This window comes from Eretmochelys imbricata, chromosome 3 (assembly GCF_965152235.1).
Source record: "Eretmochelys imbricata isolate rEreImb1 chromosome 3, rEreImb1.hap1, whole genome shotgun sequence".
Taxonomy (NCBI): Eukaryota; Metazoa; Chordata; order Testudines; family Cheloniidae; genus Eretmochelys; species Eretmochelys imbricata.
In genome coordinates this window covers 168,828,737-168,850,831 of record NC_135574.1, presented here as the reverse complement: position 1 = coordinate 168,850,831, position 22,095 = coordinate 168,828,737, and the positions used below count along the sequence as shown (strand labels likewise).

The window sequence follows — 22,095 nt, the reverse complement described above, 5'->3', positions numbered from 1 at the left end:
TTTCAAGCTTAGGGCTTTATGATATTTCAATTCAAATAGTTTTCAAGTTAACACATGTAATTACATTAGATTTTTTTTTCAGCCAGTATCAAAAGCTATGCTTTCCAGATACTCAAACTAAAAACACCCCCGAGTTCTAATACTGAGAAAACTCAACATTATTGATCCAAATTACTTAAAATATTGTTAACAATAGTTAAAAAAATCTGGGTCACAAAGAAAAACCGCCATCAGTCCATTACACAATAGGGATTCTGTAAATCTACTTTCCTGTAGTGTATTTTTGAAACTTGATTCGTGCATTCACAGTAACAATAAGTATGCCAGAAATAAATGTTCTTATCAAATTAATGTTAAATCATGTAAATTTTAGATAAAAAAGAACTTTTGCAAGTCTCACAGCTTTTAAAGTTTCTTCAGGGTTTTATCTCCTTATATAGTTTCTCAGATTAGCTGTAAGCTAATTTTTGTCAGCTTTACCAGTGGCTGTACTTATTATGCAAAAATAATTAGTATAATGTATTGAACTTACATGCAAAGAGCCTACAAAAGTGACCCTGTACTGCCGAAAGAGATGAAACTGTCCAATGTGCTGCTGCAAATCTTGTTAATGAAGTAAGGCAGTCATCCTAAAAAAAAACAAAAAAAACCACACAACCCCAAACTAATCACCACAATTAAGGTCTTCAAGATGGAATAAAATGATGCCTTTATAATCTGTATAGTACATTACTCTAGATAGGTAGCTAGTCTTTACCACATAATTTTGAGAGATATAGATTATGCCAAAAATTCAATGTAATAAAGATATCAGTGTGTGTGTGTGCACGTGTAAACAGATTTACAGAACACAGTTACAATCTCAAAGCTCCCCGCTTTGACTGTCATTATGATGAGACAAACCCAAGCCTATTATATTTAGCATTCATGAAGAAAAACAACTTAATTATATTTTACATTTGTTTCACGTTAATATATCAGATATCAGTAGAGAAAAGGGTGTAACCCAAGTTAAAATGAAACTCTCCAATAATTTCAGGCTACAATTTTGGCACTCTGGATTAAAAAAAAAGACACCCGAGTGATTCAGAACGGAGGCTGCTATTTGATCCTACCTGTCGGCAAGGTAAATGACCAAATAATGGTTTATCTTCATCAGCTAAAATTCTTTCTGCAGAAGGCAAAAAAAAAAGTTTCAGAGCTGTAAATTTAAATAAAAAATAAATAAAGTTAAATAAATAAAAAGCCTCTTGCCAACACACAGTAGTTGTTACTACAAACAAAATGTTACCTATAGTCTGTATTGTGTAAGCACAGCTACCCCAGCACATTATGGGTACACGCAGATCTTGTTCATTGGGATGCACCTTCAGTCCCACTTTATATGTTGCAGTACCAAATGTTGTCAGCATCTCTTTAATGCTTTCAGAATAAAGACTCCTGAGATGAGAGATATTGGTTGATTGGCATTAAAAGTCTATTCTGAAAATAGGCAAATTAAACATCAAGTGGAAGCATAATATCTGAATGCTCTGATTTATACAAAGTTGACAGATCTTTTGGACCATGTCCAGCTTACCTGACTCAAGCAAAGTAGTCTACTAACTAAACAGTGGCATTTGTGTGAATACTGGAAGAAAGATTTGGCATTTTATGCTATTTTAAACAGTTTGTGCCATGCAATGCAGTAATCAATTTTTTGGTTGTCTGGATTAGACTGGAATTTTACATATTTGTACATCACTACCCAGACTTTGCCCTCAACACAACTGGGTAGAATATCTTTAAGACTCTAATGGGAGTAATATGTGCCAATTTGAGGGCAGAATTTTTAATTTACTTTCCCATTAAAAAAGGGTCGGGGCAGGGGGGCTTACCCCACTCCACCTGCCTGGCATTCCAGCCGGGCGGAGCAGGGCATGTTCCCGACCCTGCTCCCTAGCAGGAGCGCCAGGTGGCCTGAACGGAGCGTGCCCCTGACCCCACTCCCCGGCCGGAGCGCCGGGCAGCCCAAGCAGGGTGTGCCCCCAACTCCGCTCTCCAGCAGGAGCACCAGGTGGGCCAAGCTCCTGACCCTGTTCTCTGGCAGGAGCGACAGGCTGGTGGAGGGGGCAAGTCCCTGATCCTGTTCTCCAGCAGAAGTGCTGGGCGGCCAGAGCGGGGCAAGCCCCTGACCCCATGCTCTGGCAGGAGCTCCAGGCGGGTAGGCGTAGCAGTGCAAGCTGCCACACCCCAACCCCCTATCCCAGGTGCGTGCCTGGGGGGCCCCTTGCCAGGATGTCTATGGACCCCCACAAGGCCAGCTGGAGGAGGTGAGTGGAGGCAGCCCCACCCTTCCTGCCCCATCCCTCCTGCCTCCCCTCCACCGCCCTCATCATTGCCCACCCACTCAAAGTCAAGGCCCACCCCACTGCTCCACACTCCCCAGCCGCCCCAGACACCCCAGATAAACAAAACACTCAGACTTCTGACTTCAACAACATGATGCTGATACTGTATCAAGTTCATCTTCCACATCAGTAAAGGTTAGTATCTGTACTGTAATAAGTTTAAATTTCATTAAAAATTTTTAATAAAACCTGTAGTACTGTAGTGTATAAATTAGAGAGGTCATCTTGTGAGCCTGGAACCAAAACCCTTATGTCCCATAGACCCTCGGTATTTTTTTAATGCGATTTTATTTGCACAGTGTTTTTTTAGGTAACATAACCTCCATGTAAATCGAGGATTGACTGTAGTGCAAAAGTAGTGGTGTACAATGGCCAAATTCTCAACATAAGCTCAGCTCCTCTAATGGAAGTGTGATTCAGAGTTCTTTAGCTTATTCAGCTGAAGCACTATAGCACACAAATATACCCCAGTTTTAGAACTATATCCAGGGGTGACTTACTGGTACGCTGGGGCCAGGTCTGGCCCCCGGAAGGGGCTGGGTCTAGGGCGGAAGGGGGTCAGAGCCAGCCCCAGCCCACCCTGAAAGGTAAGTGCACGCCCCTCCCCCAGAGTAGCTGCAGCAGCCCAGAGTTCCGGGGGCTATTTAAAGGGCCTAGGGCTCCCCTCTTCTACTGTCCCGGCCCTTTAAATGGCCCTGGAGCCCTGGAGTAGCAGCGGCAGGGCTCTGGTGGCTATTTAAAGGGCTGGGGCGGTAGAAGCAGGGGAGCTCCGGGCCCTTTAAATAGCCACTGGAGCCCTGCAGCCGCTACCCCAGGGCTCCAGCAGCAGGGCTCTGGAGACAATTTAAAGGGCCTGGGGCTCCAGCCACTGCTGGGAGCCCCAGGCCCTTTAAATTGCCCCCGGGGAAGCTGGGCTGCCCCAGTACGGTGCACCGGCTCTTGCCGGTACGCTGTACCGGGGCGTACCGGCTTACTTGCACCTCTGCCTATATCCCTGCTATAACATAAAGGTATGAATAATTTTTAAAGATGAAATACATACTTTGGTTGGAAGTCTGGCCTAAATCCTTTAGGTAGTTGTAGCTCATCCATTTTTTCTGAGTTACCACAAGAATTATCTGTATAAAAAAAGTCCAATAAACTCTGTAATTACATTATTTTATCTATTTGTGAATTTTACTGCTCATGAAAGTTGCAGACTGACAACATTAGAAACTAAAGTTCAGAATTCCTCAGAATAATTATAACATGGGCAGTGGCGATGTAACTTCACCACATTTTTTTGCCAGCATCATCTCAGCTGCACTACGGAAGGACCAGCTGTATAGAAAGTGTTAATTCAACCCTCATTGCCATGCAATTCTTGGCTTCAGTACTGAGACTGCAAACATGGTCGCCAGCTAGATCAGTTGTGACATATGGAACTGGTACATTAAGAACTAACTGGAGACCAACAAAGTCAATTCACATAGGAGCAGTTATCCAATAAGAACTTTCAGAGAGACTATCAACCTGATCTGGATTTAAATAAAATACCAGAAGGTAAAACCTCCATGTCTAAGTGACAATTTGCCGAGTCTCTTTTCAGTGACAACAACATTTCCATACTTCAGGATATATAATATTAGATCTTCAGACTTACGAGCAGTTTCTTCATCGCGAAGTATATATAATGCTTTGATTTGCTGGGATATTGTTCTCATCCATTGAGCTAGATTTGGTTGGTCTGAAAAATCCAAGCTGTCAAAAGACAGAATACATACATTCTTTAAAAATTAAACTATTTCAGAATATATATTATTGTTCTCTTTCTGAAAAAAATAATTTGCATAATTTCTCCTATGTAAGGTTGAGCACAAAGTTTGAGAAAAAAAATCAGATATTAAGATTATGGGAGAAGAGGGGTGTAAACCATAATTATACTTCAAAATGCAATAAACCATCACAATATGCCATCATGACTTTTTTTTTAAAACTGAAACACAGTCCTGCTCCACTGCTTCATAGAATATCTAGTACGTGCGCATATTTTATAGATTACTCGGATTTACCATGTAAAGTACTACTCTTACTTTTCCTATATTCTACAGTGGTGCATCTTACACATTTGCTAAAATCTCCTACCCCCTCATTCAGAAGACGAACTCACTGTGATAGTACTTTGAATAAAGTGTTTGATATAGCTATCTGTATATTATCATCAACAGGGATAACAGAAATTCACAAATCCTGAGGCCTTAAGGTCTCCATAAAGATTTTAGTTTCAACAGAATCAAATTTCATGTTTGAATTATTGGTAATTTTTTTGGGTTGCAAATATGACTTTTGACCCATGTTACAATTAGTAAATACTTAACCATAAAAGTCTCTGTTTCAAGTTGTGTGGAGATAGTTTTGTCACTGCCCCTGTAAAATGTACTTGCCATGAGAAATAAGACAGCATTCAAGGAGGGGGACGGATGACAACTAATCCACATGACAGTTTGCGTGTGGTGGATTCTACTCTAGCAGAGCAAATCTCTTTAATGCAGCTCTGACCTCTTAATCTGATAATGATTGATGTTTACTCAACTACAGGTTCTCCCATGTGCCACTGTGCTACACAGATCTTTTACATTAGATATTTTTCCTATAAACCCAATCTAAAATTTATCAGGATACCATTAAAAAATGTTTATTATATTCCAGAACTTGGGTTACTGAAGAGAGTTTTGAATTTATATGTGCGTCTATGTAGGCAATAGAAATTTTCAATAGATAATGACCAAAACAATAAAATATTTATGGATTTCACAAAGAGAACTTGCTTTACGAAGTGTCTTTGAATAAAAGTGACTGTATGTAAATATTTTTTTTCCCCATGGTCACAAAACTATTACAAAGGCTAACAGATAAGCAGTACTGTAATCTACAAAAAAGTCACCCTTAACCTTTTTAGTTTTATCTGCTTTGACAATATTCGACCTGGAGAAACTACACAATTCATTGTTACATGGAGACAGTACACTACAACAAACATACTGAAGAAAACTGTATTCATGTGTTCCACTGATAGCTAAGATCTGGTCAAAATAGTTAAGACCAAAGCAGACTGTGAAGAACTTCAAAAAGATCTCACAAAAATAAGTGATTGGGCAACAAAATGGCAAATGAAATTTAATGTGGATAAATGTAAAGTAATGCACATTGGAAAAAATAACCCCAACTATACATACAATATGATAGGGGTTAATTTAGCTGCAACTAATCAGGAGAAAGATCTTGGAGTCATCGTGGATAGTTCTCCGAAGACGTCAATGCAATGTGCAATGGCAGTCAAAAAAGCAAACGGGACGTTAGGAATCATTAAAAAAGGGATAGAGAATAAGATGGAGAATATCTTATTGCCCTTATATAAATCCATGGTACGCCCATATCTTGAATACTGCGTAGAGATGTGGTCCCCTCATCTCAGAAAAGATATACTGGCAACTAAAATGATTAGGGGTTTGAAACGGGTCCCAGATGAGGAGAGATTAAAGAGGTTAGGACTTTTCAGCTTGGAAAAGAGGAGACTAAGGAGGGATATAATAGAGGTATATAAAATCATGAGTGGTGTTGAGAAAGTGAATAAGGAAAAGTTATTTACTTGTTCCCATAAGAACTAGGGACCACCAAATGAAATTAATGGGTAGCAAGTTTAAAACAAATAAAAGGAAGTTCTTCTTCACTCAGCACACAGTCAACCTGTGGAACGTCTTGCCTGGAGAGGTTGTGAAGAAGGCTAGGACTATAACAGGGTTTAAAAGAGAACTGAATAAATTCCTGGAGGTTAAGTCCATTAATGGCTATTAGCCAGGATGGGTAAGGAACGGTGTCCCTAGCTTCTGTTTGTCAGACGGTGGAGATGGATGGCAAGCGAGAGATCACTTGATCATTACCTGTTAGGTTCACTCCCTCTGGGGCACCTGGCATTGGCCACGGTCGGTAGACAGGATCCTGGGCCGGATGGACCTTTGGTCTGACCCAGTATGACCATTCTTATGTTCTTCCACAGCACTAATGCAAGATTTAGTTTTATCATACGGAGGCACATTGATGCCGTCAGTTACTATTATTAGTAACTTATAACAACTTAGCAGACCACAAAGTTTCTGTACTATCTACAAAGACCTTAAGAATTGTAGGTTTGTGACAGGGTGCTGGGCACCAACAGGTGAGCCAGCACTCTGGTCACTGCAACTCTAATTAATTACTCTAGAAGGGATCTTATTAAGAAGAGCTGTGCCTAATTGATGGGTGGAGGAGAACTAAGAGGCTAATTAAGCCATTACACAGATGATACAAGAGGCACAAGATGGAAGTGGAGAAGCAAGTGGAGGATCACTCTCCTCTGCTTGCCTAAGGAGAAGAGGGCTCCCTTGACTATAGGGGTAAGGCTATATATTGTATAAGGATGGTGGAACCTAATATTGTAAATAAACTGCACCGGGTGTTTTATCAGCAAAAAGGTCTCTGAGCTGTTCATGGACTTGAGCAGAGGCAGGAGCAAGTGAGCCCTGCCACATGGTTGACAAATATTTAATGTTTAAAACTTGTAATAAATTTATGTACAGGGCACCTATGTCCAAAGGTATTTGAAGTTCTTACCAAAATAATTAAAGCAAGAAGCCACAATGCCCTACCCACCAAAATAATGGAATTGGTACATATGATTTAACAAGAATAAATTCAAGTTGTTTTGGAGGTCTGCTTTCTGACTGAGGAAAATCCTTAGTGCATGTGAGATCATATTAAGTGGAAAATTCAACCTTGCACGTACACAAAAATACACACACAGAGTAATGAGAGCATCTCCTTCCCTGGTAGCTGGAGGGAAAACTCCACTCCCTGGTGTGCAGAAGCAGCTAGTCTTTCCTTTCTACACCCACCTTTCCCCCAACACTCACCTTCCTCTCTGATTTTTCCTTCCTTTCCCATTCTCCCTTTACAGTCCTTCAATTTCTTTCCAGCCCTTTCCTCTCCTGCTGACTCCAATCAGTCACCCTTCCTGCCACTCTATATTCGTGATTCCTACCAATCTTCCTCTCTACCCTCCACACATTCCTCTATCCTCACACAGTTATCCTCATTTCCCTATCCCTCTATACTCTTGTAATTTCCAAACCACAAAGCATAAGAGGCAGCTATCTTGACTGAGGGCAACCTCGTTATAGTTTCAGATTATTAAAATAATGCGAAATGGTGAAAATTTTGAAAAGCTCAGGATTTTCACATGACAAAATCTGCTGTCCCTGAGATGAGCAACTTTTAAAAAAATATCACAAGACTCTCTATACCAAAGCGAGTTGGCAATTCTGTAGTCCATTGACTGTGTTTAATTCACATTCCAATTTCACTGACAGTAAAGCATTTTAAAATTTGGTAGAAGTACACATGCACCTCCCAACTCTGCCAACATTTACCATCTCATCTTATGTGTAGCTCTGATAACAGGCATGTGCAGAATTGTGCCCTGATTCTTTAGATTACACAGATTTAAGAGGGGGCTTTTTCCATAGTTAACAAGGATGCTTATAAAAGCAAACTGACCTGTTAAATAAACCTCTTGGTGGAGGAAGCAGAGGAATAACAGTGTTGCTTAAACATTCACAAAGAGGGCAAAGGAATTCACCATTTTCTACATCATAACTTGTATGCACACGTAATCTCTGTTGTCTTCGTTGCTCCTTTGCTTGAACAGCATCAAAATACCTTTAGAAAACAATAATATATTAATTTAATGTTTGTCAGTAAAATAGTATTTTAATGTATGAATCAATATGTACTGACATTTTTTTCATGCTCATGTAAGAACATTATCTAAAATACAAATATGGGATATGAAAATTACATTCTTGTTGATCAAATATTATGAATTGCTAGCTCTAGCTAATTTTTCAATCAAAAAAATTAGTGCAATGGACCTCAAATCACATAAAATAAGTTTCTTTTCAGGTTTAAAAATCAGGATTTTCTAGATTTTTTTTTTAAGTAAGTTTGAAATAGACTGTAAGAAGGCTTTGGGGAGAATCCTTGGCTTCAAGTTTATTCAGAAAAAAAATAAATAAATTTTAGCAATGAATAGTGCCTCTTCCTTCTCTTTATGAAAATTTGTTCTCTGTTCCCAGTTTTGTTGGCCATTGCCAGGGAAACCAAAGTACCAAGACAAAGTTTTATGCAGTAATAAGTGCTCCAGAACTAAAGAATCAAAATTCCAAACATAGAACTCAATCCTGAGTGCAGGGTGGGAATCTGCTTGCTCAGAGCAGAAGAAACAAACATTGATGTTAAGCCACTTGGGAAGTAGATTAAGCTAAATGAGAAACGGGAACTTATTCCAAAATAAGAGAATGTGTCCATATGGGAGCTTATAGTGAAATAAATATTCCAGAATAGCTCTTTTACTAAATTTCCAAGTGTAGACAAGCCCTTACACACTGCCAACTTCCACTATTCTACAAGCTCTTTTCCTGATCATAAACTGTGTTCTAATCAGGAAGCAGAAGCAATGCCTTAAAGACTTGTGACTAATCAACAAATTAATGAAGCTCAACTACTGAATACTTGCATTAAGACGTACCAGCTAAAATAGCAGTCTAGTAAATTAAAGAACAAATTCAAGGAAATACGGACATCCTACAAGCAGAAGAAAAGGCTATATTGCACAAATAAATTATTCTCTGCAAATTATTTGCTCAACTCCAGATTAAGCAAGAATTCAAACATTTTTTTAAACATTAAAATTTAGCAATGGCTGTAAAGAATTGATCATTTCAGGATGCATATTTAATATTATGGGAATATCCTAGCATTATACAAGTACTATTTACATGTGAAGGTAAGCCCTTCTGGCTTCTACAGACATTATTTAAACTTTTATCAACTCAAATTTAAAAACCGTTAAGTTGTAAACTAATTTTTTTTAGTATTAACAACATGCATATAAATTCCTCCTCTATATGACAAAATATCAAGATGACAGATGCTAAACTATCATTTCTAATAAATCTTGTTTGCAATTTAGCTATAATGGGTTCTCTCTTTTGTATCTTAGATATCTTTACTGGTCTATAACAGCCTTTATTTTAAATTATGTATTTGACATCTAATCCTTCCACTGAAGTAAACGTTTAGACTCCAACTGGTATTAGTGGGAGAAGGACTGGATCATTTATGTCTAGTTTAAAATAAAGTTCACTTCTATTAACTCTAAACATGGCAATTACCTTTGCCAACAGTGAGCGTGCATAATATGTCCACAGCTACCCGTGTGTGTTCCACATGACAGCTCTGGATGCATGAATAATGGGTCATATTTTTCTGCGTAAAAACAAACAATTTTGCATTTAAATCTTTCTATAATAAACAGATATTTATTTCTGACATTAAAGTATTTACATTTGTCATTTACATGCTTTATTAAATGTTATTAAAAAAATCACCTTTTTACTAGTCCTTTGAGAAAGTCAATTTAAAGCATACTACCAATCCCTACAAATATACTTTTTAGCTAGGTCATTTGAAACACAGTTTAAAGGCTCAGTTATAAATACATAATAATTAGTTATTAAAGATGAAATCATCAAACAGGCCCTGAATTTCAGAGGCACTGAAAGCCAGCAGCACCCATTCAGTTTAACTGGAATTTTGGGTGCTCAGGACCCCCGGGGGGGGGGGGGGGGAAATCAGGCCTATAGAACATTATTCATCTTCTGTAAGTGGAATAGAGAGGTATAGTACAGAAAAATGTTCTGTGTATTTGCATACACGTAATATAAACAGAGAATATTTAGGATGAAGCAATCCCAACCAACCAAAAATTAGCTGTTCCAGAAAAGTCTTGAAACCAAAGTGTTTTTTCTGAGTTTCTCTACCAAAAAGAATCTAACAAGGAAAAAAAAACCCTGTACTGAGAAATATTTTGTACAGATTATTAAGGCATGTGTCACCTATGCACATTAAATGAACTGACTGCTGCCAAATGTTTAACATAAATCCAGGTATAGAACTGATATATGTACTAAAAACATATCCTCAGTGTAGTGAGAGGTTATGGCCCAGAGTGATTTCTGAGGAGGGCATAAATGGGGGAGAATTGGGAGACTCTGATGGTATGTCTATGCTGCAGGTGGGAGCTAGCATTAGCACACTAAAAACATCAACGTGGGACATTCCAGTTCAAGCTCTCAAGCCTAGAGGATAAAGTGAGTTTGAAGGCCAAAGCAGGAACATTCACATTTATACTTTTAGCATGCTAGCCTGGACCCTGCTAATGAGTCTGTATAGGCAGGCTGTGCAACTCGCTCCCACCTGCACTGCAGACATCCTCAAGCAGAAAACTATAGGAGTTTCATTGGCTGAGGCAACTGTGAAGCTGAGCTGGTAATTCTGCTCCTAATAAGCCTCCTCATGCATTGTGAAAGGTCTATTTGAAACACTGGGGCAGGCAGCTCCATTTGCCACTGTAGCTAGATATCAGCACTGCCTCTTAATTTATTATAGCATATTTTATTTCATTCATTTATTTATTTTGCCTACCAGAATGTGGGGTATTTTTGCTAGATCTTGCACTATCAGGCTTCCAGTTACACCAATAATTGGCAAAAAGAAGAGGAGTACTTGTGGCACCTTAGAGACTAACCAATTTATTTGAGCATAAGCTTTCGTGAGCTACAGCTCACTTCATTGGATGCATAAAGTGGAAAGTACAGTGAGGATAGGTTGTAGATCCTTGATAATGCGTTGGAGAGATTTTAGTTGGGGGTTGAAGGTGACGGCTAGTGGCGTTCTGTTATTTTCTTTGTTGGGCCTGTCCTATAGAAACAGACTGACAGAGCCAGAAGAGTACCCAGAAGTCACCTACTACAGGACAGGCCCAACAAAGAAAATAACAGAACGCCACTAGCCGTCACCTTCAGCCCCGAACTAAAACCCCTCCAACGTATTATCAAGGATCTACAACCTATCCTGAAGGACGACCCATCACTCTCTCAAATCTTGGGAGACAGCCCCCCAACCTGAAGCAAATACTCACCAGCAACCACACACCACACAACAGAACCACTAACCCAGGAACCTATCCTTGCAACAAAGCCCGCTGCCAACTGTGCCCACATATCTATTCGGGGACACCATCATAGGGCCTAATCACATCAGCCACACTATCAGAGGCTCGTTCACCTGCACATCCACCAATGTGATTTATGCCATCATGTGCCAGCAATGTCCCTCTGCCATGTACATTGGGCAAACTGGATAGTCTCTACGTAAAAGAATAAATGGACACAAATCAGATGTCAAGAATTATAACATTCATAAACCAGTCGGAAAACACTTCAATCTCTCTGGTCACACGATTTCTGACCTCAAAGTGACTATCCTTCAACAAAAAAACTTTGAAAACAGACTCCAACGAGAGACTGCTGAATTGGAATTAATTTGCAAATTGCATACAATTAACTTAGGCTTGAATAGAGACTGGGAGTGGTTGACTCATTATACTAAGTGAAACTATTTCCCCTTGTTTATTCCTTCCCCCCTCCCACTGTTCCTCAGACGGTCTTGTTAACTCCTGGAAATGTGCTGGAAATGGCCCACCTTGATTATCACTTCAGAAGGTTTTCTCTCACCCCACTCTCCTGCTGGTAATAGCTCATCTTAAGTCATCACTCTCCTTACAATGTATATTTTTTCATGGTCTGTGTGTATATATAAAATCTCCACACTGTACTTTCCACTTTATGCATCCGATGAAGTGAGCTGTAGCTCACGAAAGCTTATGCTCAAATAAATTGGTTAGTCTCTAAGGTGCCACAAGTACTCCTTTTCTTTTTGCGAATACAGACTAACACGGCTGCTACTCTGAAACCAATAATTGGGATGGAATAAAGAAAAACGTGGGACTAACATCTGAAAGCCACTGAGGAATGGCTTGGCGTTAAATTCAAGTAACTGGAAAACATTTAATGGCTTCACATGCCCAAGCCTTTTAATAATGACTGGTATATCAGCTCCAATACATCCATATTGACCCTCTCTCATTCCCGTTACTCTACCCACGAAAATATACAGTACCTTCACCTAATACACCTCAGTTTTCAATAACTGAATTTATAACTGTGACTAGAGCAAGCGTTTTAGATATTATATTGCCTGTGTTTCCTAGCTACTACTTATGAGGCATGTCGCTAACAAAGTCAGTGAGCGTTTTGCCACTGACTACAATATCTGAACTTGCTCACAAATATATAACTAATAAGAAGGGGCACAGTGGAACACCTCTACTTCAGAATAAGAATCAGGGCAGATACAGATGATTCTTTCTGAATGTTATAGTCAAAATATGAACACAACTTACCAGGATCCTGAATAACTTTGTTCCGGTTTTTAGACAATACAGTAGATCTCTGAACAAATGCTGCCAAGACCATAGCCCTGCTGTCCACTTTAACCTCCTGCTCTTCTTGACACAATATACAGGTAACAACCTGTCTCCGTTCAGTCACTCTAGTTTGCTTTGGTCCCAAAGCTGTAAGCTTTGTATCTGAAACTGTAGGACTGGAATCAAATTATACCAGTGAGTACACTATTTGACAATTATTTAAATTAGATCATGCTTTAAGTTTTTATTAGTTTATTGGTGTAGTTTTATGTTCATTCATTTTCATTTTGTAAATAAGCAAACATTTGTCATATATTAACTCCTCACTTAACGCTGTTCCGGTTAACGTTGTTTTGTTATTAGGTTGCTGACCTATTAGAGAACATACTCCTTTGAAGTTCTTCAACGTTCTCTTATAACGTTGTTTGGCACCCCCGAGCCCGGTGCTCCAGCCTGGTAGCAGGGTCCAGGCACGGGGGCTTGCCCGCTCCCCAGCTGGAGTGTCTGGCAGGTGGAGCAGGGCAAGCCCTGGTGCCCCAACCGTGCTATGTCCCTGCCTCAACCAAGCTTCGCAATCATCACTGGTGAGTACTCTATTAATTTGTTTGTTTAAAATTATTTAAAACTTATACTGTATATGTATATAATCTCTTGTCCGGTGAAAAAATTTCCCTGCAACATAATATAAATGGGGTGGGGGGGGAGTTAGTACTTATGGGGAAATTGGATTCACTTAACATCATTTTGCTTAAAGTTGCATTTTTCAAGAACATAACTAGGATGTTAAGTGAGGAATTACTGTATATACATCCATGCACATGTCCCCAAAAACCACTGTACAACTATACATTTCAGAGAGACCTTATGTCCTTCAGATGTTGACATGAAAATATTCTTTGTTTTCTTGAAATCATATTTTAACTGTTTCCAGATTAAAATTGCAATTAAATCGTTACCATTAAGCTTGAAAGTAAAAGCTAGAGAGGTGTATGCAAATCTTAGTCTTTAGTTTGGTGTGTTTTTTAAAGTTTACAAGGAGGGGGACAATAATTTAATATCCAATTATACCTAGTAGACAGGGATCATCATTAAAGATAGCATCCAAACTCAAATACTGGAGGCTTTGGTTTTTACCCAACAACTTCTTAACAGATTGGTTTTGTTAGTTTAAGATGGCATTTTAACTCTCTTTTAATGTAGGTTTTTTAATGTTAATGGTCTATTGTTAGGTTTGGAATACTACTTTCAGGATTTCATAAGTACTACCATAGAGTTTTATAAATCTTTATTCAGAGCAGATAAAACAGAAATATATAAATAGAGGCCAAGCTTGTACTTTTCCCAGCTGCCCCCAACTGCTTCACAGATCAAATACCACATGGTTTCCATCTGCCAATCCCCCACAAAATACACCTTAATTTAGATCTTCAGCTGGTTACAAATAATTTTTCCCCACAAACAGATACAAGTTACTCCCACTTCCCTATGTCCAAAACAACTTTCCCTAGTATAATTAACAATTAATCATGCTTGCCACACTTCCTAACCAAGATTTTATAAGTCAAGCAGGTTTTTTTTGTCTGTTTAATTTTCTGAATCAGTCATGGATATTTAGTGCAAATTCAGCTATAATTTTAGCAGTGTGCAGGGAAAAAGTGGTCTGAAAAAGCAACAAATGGTCTGAAAGAGCTGGACAGTTGTCAGCTGAGAAAAGGAAAATTTAGCTTTTGAGTTCAAATAGAAAAACCAGAAAATATTTGATTTGAAATTAACAAAAGAGATTTATCAACTCTCTCAAAGTTTTACTTAAAATGTTTTCCCTTCACCTATTATCGAGTACTCTGGAGGTTGAAGTAGCTAGTTCGTCTAAAGTCTGCTGAAAGAGTTCTTTGTTCTCATCAATGAAGTGCCGCTGCATCTCAGACATCTGAGCCATGATCTTCTCTCTACGCAGCCTGGCAATCTCAGCTTTTCGCTTCCTCTCAGCTTTATCTTTATCTCGTGAACCCTGCAATTTTATTGTTCAGTTAATAATTTTTAAAACAGATATTACAATGGACCAAAAACGGTTACTAACATTTCTGTAATTGTTGTTCTTTGAGATGTGTTGCACATGTCCATTTCAATGGAAGTGTGTGCATGTCCCCAGCAGAGTTGCTGGATTTTTTCCCCTTAGTTGTATCAGTTGGATCAGCTCTAGTTCCCCCTGGAGTAGTGTGCTCATAGCGTCAGTATAAAGGACCCTGCCAACCCCGCTCCCCTTCAGTTTCTACTTGCCAACTGCCTCAGAGAGGGGATGGAGGGTAGATTTTGGAATGGACATGTGCAACATATGTCAAAGGACCACCATTACAGAAAGGCTAGTAACCATTTTTTCTTTTTCAAGTGTTTGCACATGTCCATTCCAATGTAGGTGACTTGCAAGCAGTTGCACTGGAGGTGGGTTTGGAGATTAAGGACAGGCTGACTGGAACACACCCCAGTTGAAGCTGACATGCTCTCTGACCTGTTCTGTAATGGCGTATGGAGTCATGAACGTGTAAACTGACAACCAAGTTGCCACCCTGCAGATGTCCTGAATTGGAACTTGTGCCAAAAAAGCGGCGGAGTAGGCTTGGGACCTTGTAGAACGCACTGTAGGTTAGCCCGGGGCAGAATATCTGCGAGCTCATAACATGCTCTGAGACACAAAGTAATCCACGATGAGATTCTCTGTACAGAAATGGGGAGACCTTTCATTCTTTCTGCTATTATAATGAACTGAGTGGATCTGTGGAATGGTTTGGTTCTTTGTATGTAAAACAGACAGGGCACACCGAATGTCCAACCAGCGGAGGCACTATTCTTCTCTATTTGCATGTGGCTTACAGCAGAACACTGACAGAAAAACTGCTTGATTGCAATGGAATTGCGAGACCTCTTTCGGAAGGAATCTCAGGTGTGGTCTCAACTGAACATTGTCCTTGAAAAAGACGGTATATGGGGGCTCTGAGGTGAAGGCTTGGATCTCCAAAACCCGCCTGGCCAAAGTGATGGCCACCAGAAAGCCTACTTTCCAGGAGAGCTGTAACAGCGAGCATGTTGCCAGAGGGTTCAAACGGGGGTCCTGTGAGCTTTGACAGCACAAAGTTTAGGTCCCACGTGGGGGTGGGATCCCTAACCTGTAGGTATACTCTCTCCAGGCCTTTGAGAAACCAGATGACCATGAAAAGACAGAGCAGTTGTCAATCTTGGGATGGAAGGCCAAGCTAGCTGCTAAATGGCCCTTGACTGATAAAATGGCTAGACTTTGTTGTCCGAGCAGAAGCAGGTAATCTAGAGTAAGTTGGAGGGATGACTGCAAGGACAGGACTTGATGTCAAGAACACCAGATGGAGGATCACTTCCATTTTGCCAGGTATGTGGCTCTGGTGAATGGTTTTCTACTGCCCATGAGGACCTCATGGACTTGCTCTGAGCAAACTAGCTCCTCTGGATTCAGCCATTGACCTCCCAGGCCATCAGATGAAAGGATGTGAGGTTCAAATGCTACAGCCGGCTATGACCCCAGGATATCAAGTTTGGGTTCAGCAGAAGCTGCAGTGGTATATCCATTTTCATGCCTAGAAGGATGGAGAACCAATATTGCCGGGGCTAGGAGGATGACCCATGCTCAGTCCCACTTGATCTTCATCAAAACCTTGTGAATCAGTGAGATAGGAGGAAATGTATAGCACAGGTGCCTTGTACACTGTAACCAGAATGCATCTTTAAGAAACCCTGGGCTGTGACCTCACAGGGAAAACTGGTGGCATTTCCTGTTGGTTCAGGTGCCAAACTGATCTATAAGGGGCGTCCCCCATCATTAGGGGATGTCCCTCACAATGTCTGGACAAAAAGGCCTCTCACAGTGAGAGGAGAAAGATCTGCTGAGTCCCAGGAACATAAGATGCCTCTGACTGATGGAGTGATTGATATATAGAACTCCCACAGGTGGATTGCTTCCTGGCACAGGGGGAAAGAACACACCCGGCCCTGCCTGTTTATGTAGAACATAGCAATCGTATTGTCCATGAGGACTGAAATGGATCTGCCAGTCAGGTGAGGTAGAAACATTGACAGGCTAGACGCACTGCCCTAAGTTCCCTGACACTGATGTGCAGGGAAAGCTCTTCTTGAGTACAAAGATCTTGGGTTCTGAGGGACCTCAGGTGGGCTCCCTGGCAGAGAGCCAACGCATCGCATACCAGAGACAAGGATGACTGGGTATTTGAGAAGGGTACCCCTGCACATACAATCTGGCTGTCCAGCCACCATATTAGCAAGCTGAGGACACGTACCAGAATCGTGAGCACTGAGTCCAAGTGATGGCAAGAGGGGGAGTAGACTGTGGCTATTCAGGCTTGTAGATGTCGGAGTCAGTCTAGTGTTGTACTATATGTATGCATGACACCACGTGACCCAGGATGTTCAGGCAGTTTCGCACGGTTGTGATCCGATGACCTTGAAGAGATATTATTAGGGACATAATTGAGAGGATCCTGTCATCCGGAAGTAGAGCCCTTGCTTGCACAGAGTCGAGTAGTGCTCCAATCAACTCTATTCTCTAAACCAGGATCAAGGTGGACTTCTGGACATTTAACAGAAGGCCTAATGCTTTGAAGATCAACTGGATGAGACAGATGGCGGCCTCCATTTGAGCTCTGGACTGGCCCTTGACCAGCCAGTTGTCAAGGTATAGGAACATGGGGATTCCCTTCTTTCTGAGGAAGGCTGCTACTACCACCATGCACTTTGTGAAAACCTGCAGGGCGGTCGACAGGCTAAAAGGGAGCACCACAAACTGGTAATGGTTTCAGTTCACTACAGACGTTACCAAATGCCTGTGACCAGGAAAAACTGAAATGTGGAAGTAGGCATCCTTTAGATCGAGGGCAGCATACTAATCCCTGGGATCCAGTGACGAAATGATGGAAGTCAAGGACACCATGAAGAACCTCAGGTTCTTGAGATATCAGTTGAGATGTCACAAGTCTAGAATAGGTCTGAGACCACCTTTGGCTTTCAGAATTAGGAAATAGCGGGAATAGAACCCCTTTCCTCTCAAGTGAATAGGAACCTCCTGACAGCTCCCACCTGACGGGGGGATTGGCTTTCTTGTTCCAACAGAAGCTTGTGAAAAGGGTCTCTGAAGAGGGAAGGGCAGGAGAGTAGAAAGGAATTGGATCATGCTGAGAACCCTGCGGTCTGAGGTGATATGGGCCCAGGCATCCAGGAAATAGGAAAGGAGGTTGGAGAACTGGGGGTAGTTAGATCCAGTACATATTGGATTGTGATGTTGACCTCAAGTGTCTCATCAAAACAGGCGTTTGGACAATGCATGTTGTCTGGGAAACGAATGTGCAGGGCCTATCGAGGAAGATTGGGGAAGGGGTCTGAGCCTAAATCTCCTGTTCCTCCTCCTCTGTTGATCCTGCCTGGCAGTCTGCATGAAGTAATGGCTCATCTGCCGAGGCCTATACCGCTTCCTTGAACTTGCTGGGTACATAAAGTCTCAGGGATTTCAAGGTTGTCTGGGAACCCTTAAAGCTGTGCAGTCTATCGTCTGTCTTCTCCAAGAAAAGCGAGAAGCCCTCGAATGGGAGATCTGGGATGGTCTGTTGCACTTCCTGGGGAAGCCCCCAGAACTGCAACCAAGAGCTCCTATGCATTGAAACCGCAGTTGCCACTGACCTGGCTACAGAGTCAGCAGCATCTGGGGCAACCTGCAGAGACGCTTGAGCCATGGTCTTGCCTTCCTCATTTTAGGGAGGAAAACTCCTGCCTGGGTTCCTGGGGAAATAGCTCCCCAAATTTTGCCATTGATTCCCACATATTAAAGTCATAGCGCCCCAGCAGGGCTTGCTGGTTAGCTATACAAAGCTGAAGGCCCCTGACAAGTTTGCCTTCTGCCCAGATAGGTCCAACTTATTAGGGTCCTTTGCTTTGGGCGTAGAACCTGGCTGTCCCGGGTGACCTAGCTCATTGGCTGCTGCGACCACCAATGACCCGGGGGGGGGGAAGAAATTCGTACCCCTTGGCGGGGACAAAGTATTTCCGCTCTGTGAGCTTTGCCACCGTTGAGAGGGAGGTAGGGGTTTGCCACAGGGCCTTAAGCAGTTCCATGAGAGCATCATGCAGCAGTAGAGCCACTCTAGAGGGGCCCGCTGGCGAAAGTATGTCCAGGAGGCCATGTGTCACCTCCTTGACCATCCTTGCTTGGACCCCTAGGTTTGAGGTTACCTGTTTCAACAGATCATGGTAAGCCCTATTGTTATCTGGAGATGGGGAAGTCACTGGTACCACCGTGGCCTTGTCCAGGGAGGAGGAAGAGGGGGCTAATGTTGGACCAGGCACCTTGTTTGGTTCCTCAGCACCCACAGGAGCCTGCAGTGCTTTGTCCTGGGGCTTGGTGCTGTGTTCGGTACCAGAGTCCGATTCTGGGGTATCCCTGCACAGTACCGGTGGTGCCCTGGCTTCTCAAAGAAGTCCATGAGGTGGGGAAAAACCCCCAAGGGTTCCAGAAAGGCCACTGCATGGTAGGCAGACCCCACAGATATGACAGCCAGGTGCCCAGGGGTACCAAAGAACTCGGTGCTGAGGTGGGGTAAGAACGCCTGGGGAGCAGCGGGGTCGGCTGCACCAATGTGGGGGACTACAGTCCCAATTCCAAGTCTGATGACTATGAGCTGCACTGTGGAGACCAGGGCGGTGCCATGCCACTCAGTGCCGAAGAGGGTAGCTGAAGAGATCTTGCAGCTGTCAGCAACTCTGAGTCATCGTTACAGGGCACTGTGGTGCCGTGGCTGCGGGTTCCTGACGGTGACGTATCAGGGACAAAGAGCAGCCTGGCATGGGTCTTGCTCTCTCCCTAGTCCTTTGGCACCAAAGATACTCCTCTTCTCCTGGTGCTTGCAGTGTTTCTTCTTGTACACCAGGGAAGATGATCAGTGTCAGGAGACCCGGTTGATGGAGGAGCGCTCTGCACCGAGGCACTTGGTGCTGAGTCCGAGCATGGCTCTGGGGCTGGCCTTAGGGCTACCCCATGAGTAGGATCTTCAATCGAGCAGCTCGGTCCTTCTGAATCCAGGGCTTAAGCTCTTTGCAAATTTGACAGCAGTCTTTCCTATGAGCATGCCCTAAACACTTGAGGCAGCTCAAGTGCGGGTTTCTCAAAGGCATAGACTTACTGCACAAAGTGCAAGGCTTGAACCCTGGTGACCGAAGCATGCCTCGACACCGGGACAGTGGACAACTCCATTATCTAAAAGTGGAGGAGCCCAAGCAATCTAGAAACTACTAAAAACTACAGGTTTCAGAGTAGCAGCAGTGTTAGTCTGTATTCGCAAAAAGAAAAGGAGTACTTGTGGCACTTTAGAGACTAACCAATTTATTTGAGCATAAGCTTTCGGGAGCTGTAGCTCACGAAAGCTTATGCTCAAATAAACTGGTTAGTCTCTAAGGTGCCACTAGTACTCCTTTTCTTTTTACTAAAACTACACTAACTTCTAAAACTACAATAACTATGTACACTAAAACTGAGAGAAAATCCACTAAGAGAAGTATTGCCTAGGCAATGAAAGTTCCAGCAACCGTCATGGACAGTAAGAAGGAACTGAAGGGGAGCGGAGTCGGTAGGGACCTTTATACAAACGCTATGAGCCCGCAATGCCAGGGAGCACTAGAACCAACCAAATGTATACCACTAAGGGAAAAAATGCCAGCAACTGTGCTCGGGGCACGCACACACCTACACTGGAATGAACATGTGCAAGCACTCCAAGAACTTAATGTTACATTTCCAATTTTTAACATATTTACTTTTAAATTCCTCAGTTATTTATAAGTCACAAAAGATTATACAATCTAAATAAATAAAATGATTCTGTTTGGCTCTTAGGCAGTCCTCTCATCTGTCTGGCTCATGTAAGAGACAGGCAGAATTGCAGACCATGTGTGAGTCCCAGAAGTGCAGAAGTTGCTTCATTTCTTCTCCTGTGAAGGAGGTGGGGCCATGGCACTGCCTTCCCCTCCATATAAGTTGTGCTTCCCTAAAGTACTGTGTCTTCCCAATACCCTTTACTCCAAGCCATGCCTAATGAGCACAGTCTAGACCTAAATAGGTAGGGTGATCTAATACCCTTTCACATGGAATGACCTACAGAACAGGAGAAACAATATTTCTGTCTTAAATGTCTCTGAGCAGCCTCCAAAATAGTCAGAAATAATGGAAAGAGTAGAGTCTCCAGGCCCTGCTTACCAGCTAGGGAGGCCTCAGGCAGGAAAAATGCAAACTCACTGATGAAGTTATATAGTAAGAACCCCTCCCCACAGACTGAACTAACATCTCTGTACCTAGGCTGACTAAACTACAGCTTGTGTGCCAGAATGTGAACTATATTTTTAAAAGACATATCTGCAGATTCTACCCTGATTTTAGGTCACTAATTAAAAATGTAGTCCATTGCAGTTCATGACCTGTATCTGTTTTAGTACAACTAACAACAACCTGTTGTAGCTTATTTTTACCTCTTCTATAATATTTCCTTCAGTTTCAGGCACAGGACTCGTAGAAGAGCTCTCTCTTAGTTTCTTAATGGCATTAAAAGTCTGCAACAAGAAAAATTAGTTAATTTATGGCATTTAACTAACATACAATTATTATTTGTATTATGATAGTGTATAAGGTTCCCATTCATGGACCAGAACGCCACTGTGCTGGATGCTGTAAGATGAGAGGATGCAACAAACAAACTGGTGGAGGAAAGCATAAGGAAACAGTGACTTTTTCTAATAATGCATTTCTAAAACCAGCCCAATTTAATTAGCTATGTATTATGAACATTTTATATCATTCATGAAAAATCCTGGAAATAAAACTCTGATTTACCTTCAGTATCCATCTGATCATGTCTTTGTGCACTTCCAGATGAGGTGCATTTTGCAAAGTTTCTAGCATAGCTAATATACTAGGGGAATTACTGGGTGCCTCTCCAGGTCCTAGAGCAAAGATATAGACAGCTATATTTAGTGTATTTGACCTGTTTATACTGGACTAAACATGTTATGTTTCAAAATAACTTCATAAGCCATCTCTAAATCCTATAGATTAAGAGATATAATTTTGACCGGGTTTTCAAGACCATACACATTGTCCACTTGCCCTCTGTGCTAGCTTGGAACTGGCGCAAGGGAATGAGAGAGAGAAACTTTCTGCTCACTTCAAAGCAAGAATCTTGTCAATTTAGTGACTTTACCAGATCACAGGAACTAGCTGGAAGATGC

General features: G+C 41.7%; 1 protein-coding gene across 6 annotated transcripts in view; it reads right to left on the bottom strand.

The window, feature by feature from the left end:
* UBR2 (ubiquitin protein ligase E3 component n-recognin 2) overlaps window positions 1-22,095 on the bottom strand; it is a 124,526-nt gene that overhangs the window by 34,870 nt on the left and 67,561 nt on the right. For 5 of the 6 annotated variants that reach the window (XM_077813828.1, XM_077813827.1, XM_077813826.1 and 2 more), the window contains 11 exons: window positions 21,701-21,810; window positions 21,340-21,420; window positions 14,619-14,800; window positions 12,769-12,968; window positions 9,638-9,731; window positions 7,962-8,123; window positions 4,033-4,130; window positions 3,433-3,508; window positions 1,292-1,440; window positions 1,116-1,171; window positions 533-629 (listed from right to left, as the gene is read on the bottom strand). In XM_077813828.1, the coding sequence (XP_077669954.1) occupies window positions 533-629; window positions 1,116-1,171; window positions 1,292-1,440; window positions 3,433-3,508; window positions 4,033-4,130; window positions 7,962-8,123; window positions 9,638-9,731; window positions 12,769-12,968; window positions 14,619-14,800; window positions 21,340-21,420; window positions 21,701-21,810 (1,305 nt within the window). Of the gene's footprint in view, window positions 1-532; window positions 630-1,115; window positions 1,172-1,291; window positions 1,441-3,432; window positions 3,509-4,032; window positions 4,131-7,961; window positions 8,124-9,637; window positions 9,732-11,591; window positions 11,674-12,768; window positions 12,969-14,618; window positions 14,801-21,339; window positions 21,421-21,700; window positions 21,811-22,095 lie in introns of those variants that run through there. The other variant, XM_077813831.1, reaches the window with a different exon arrangement.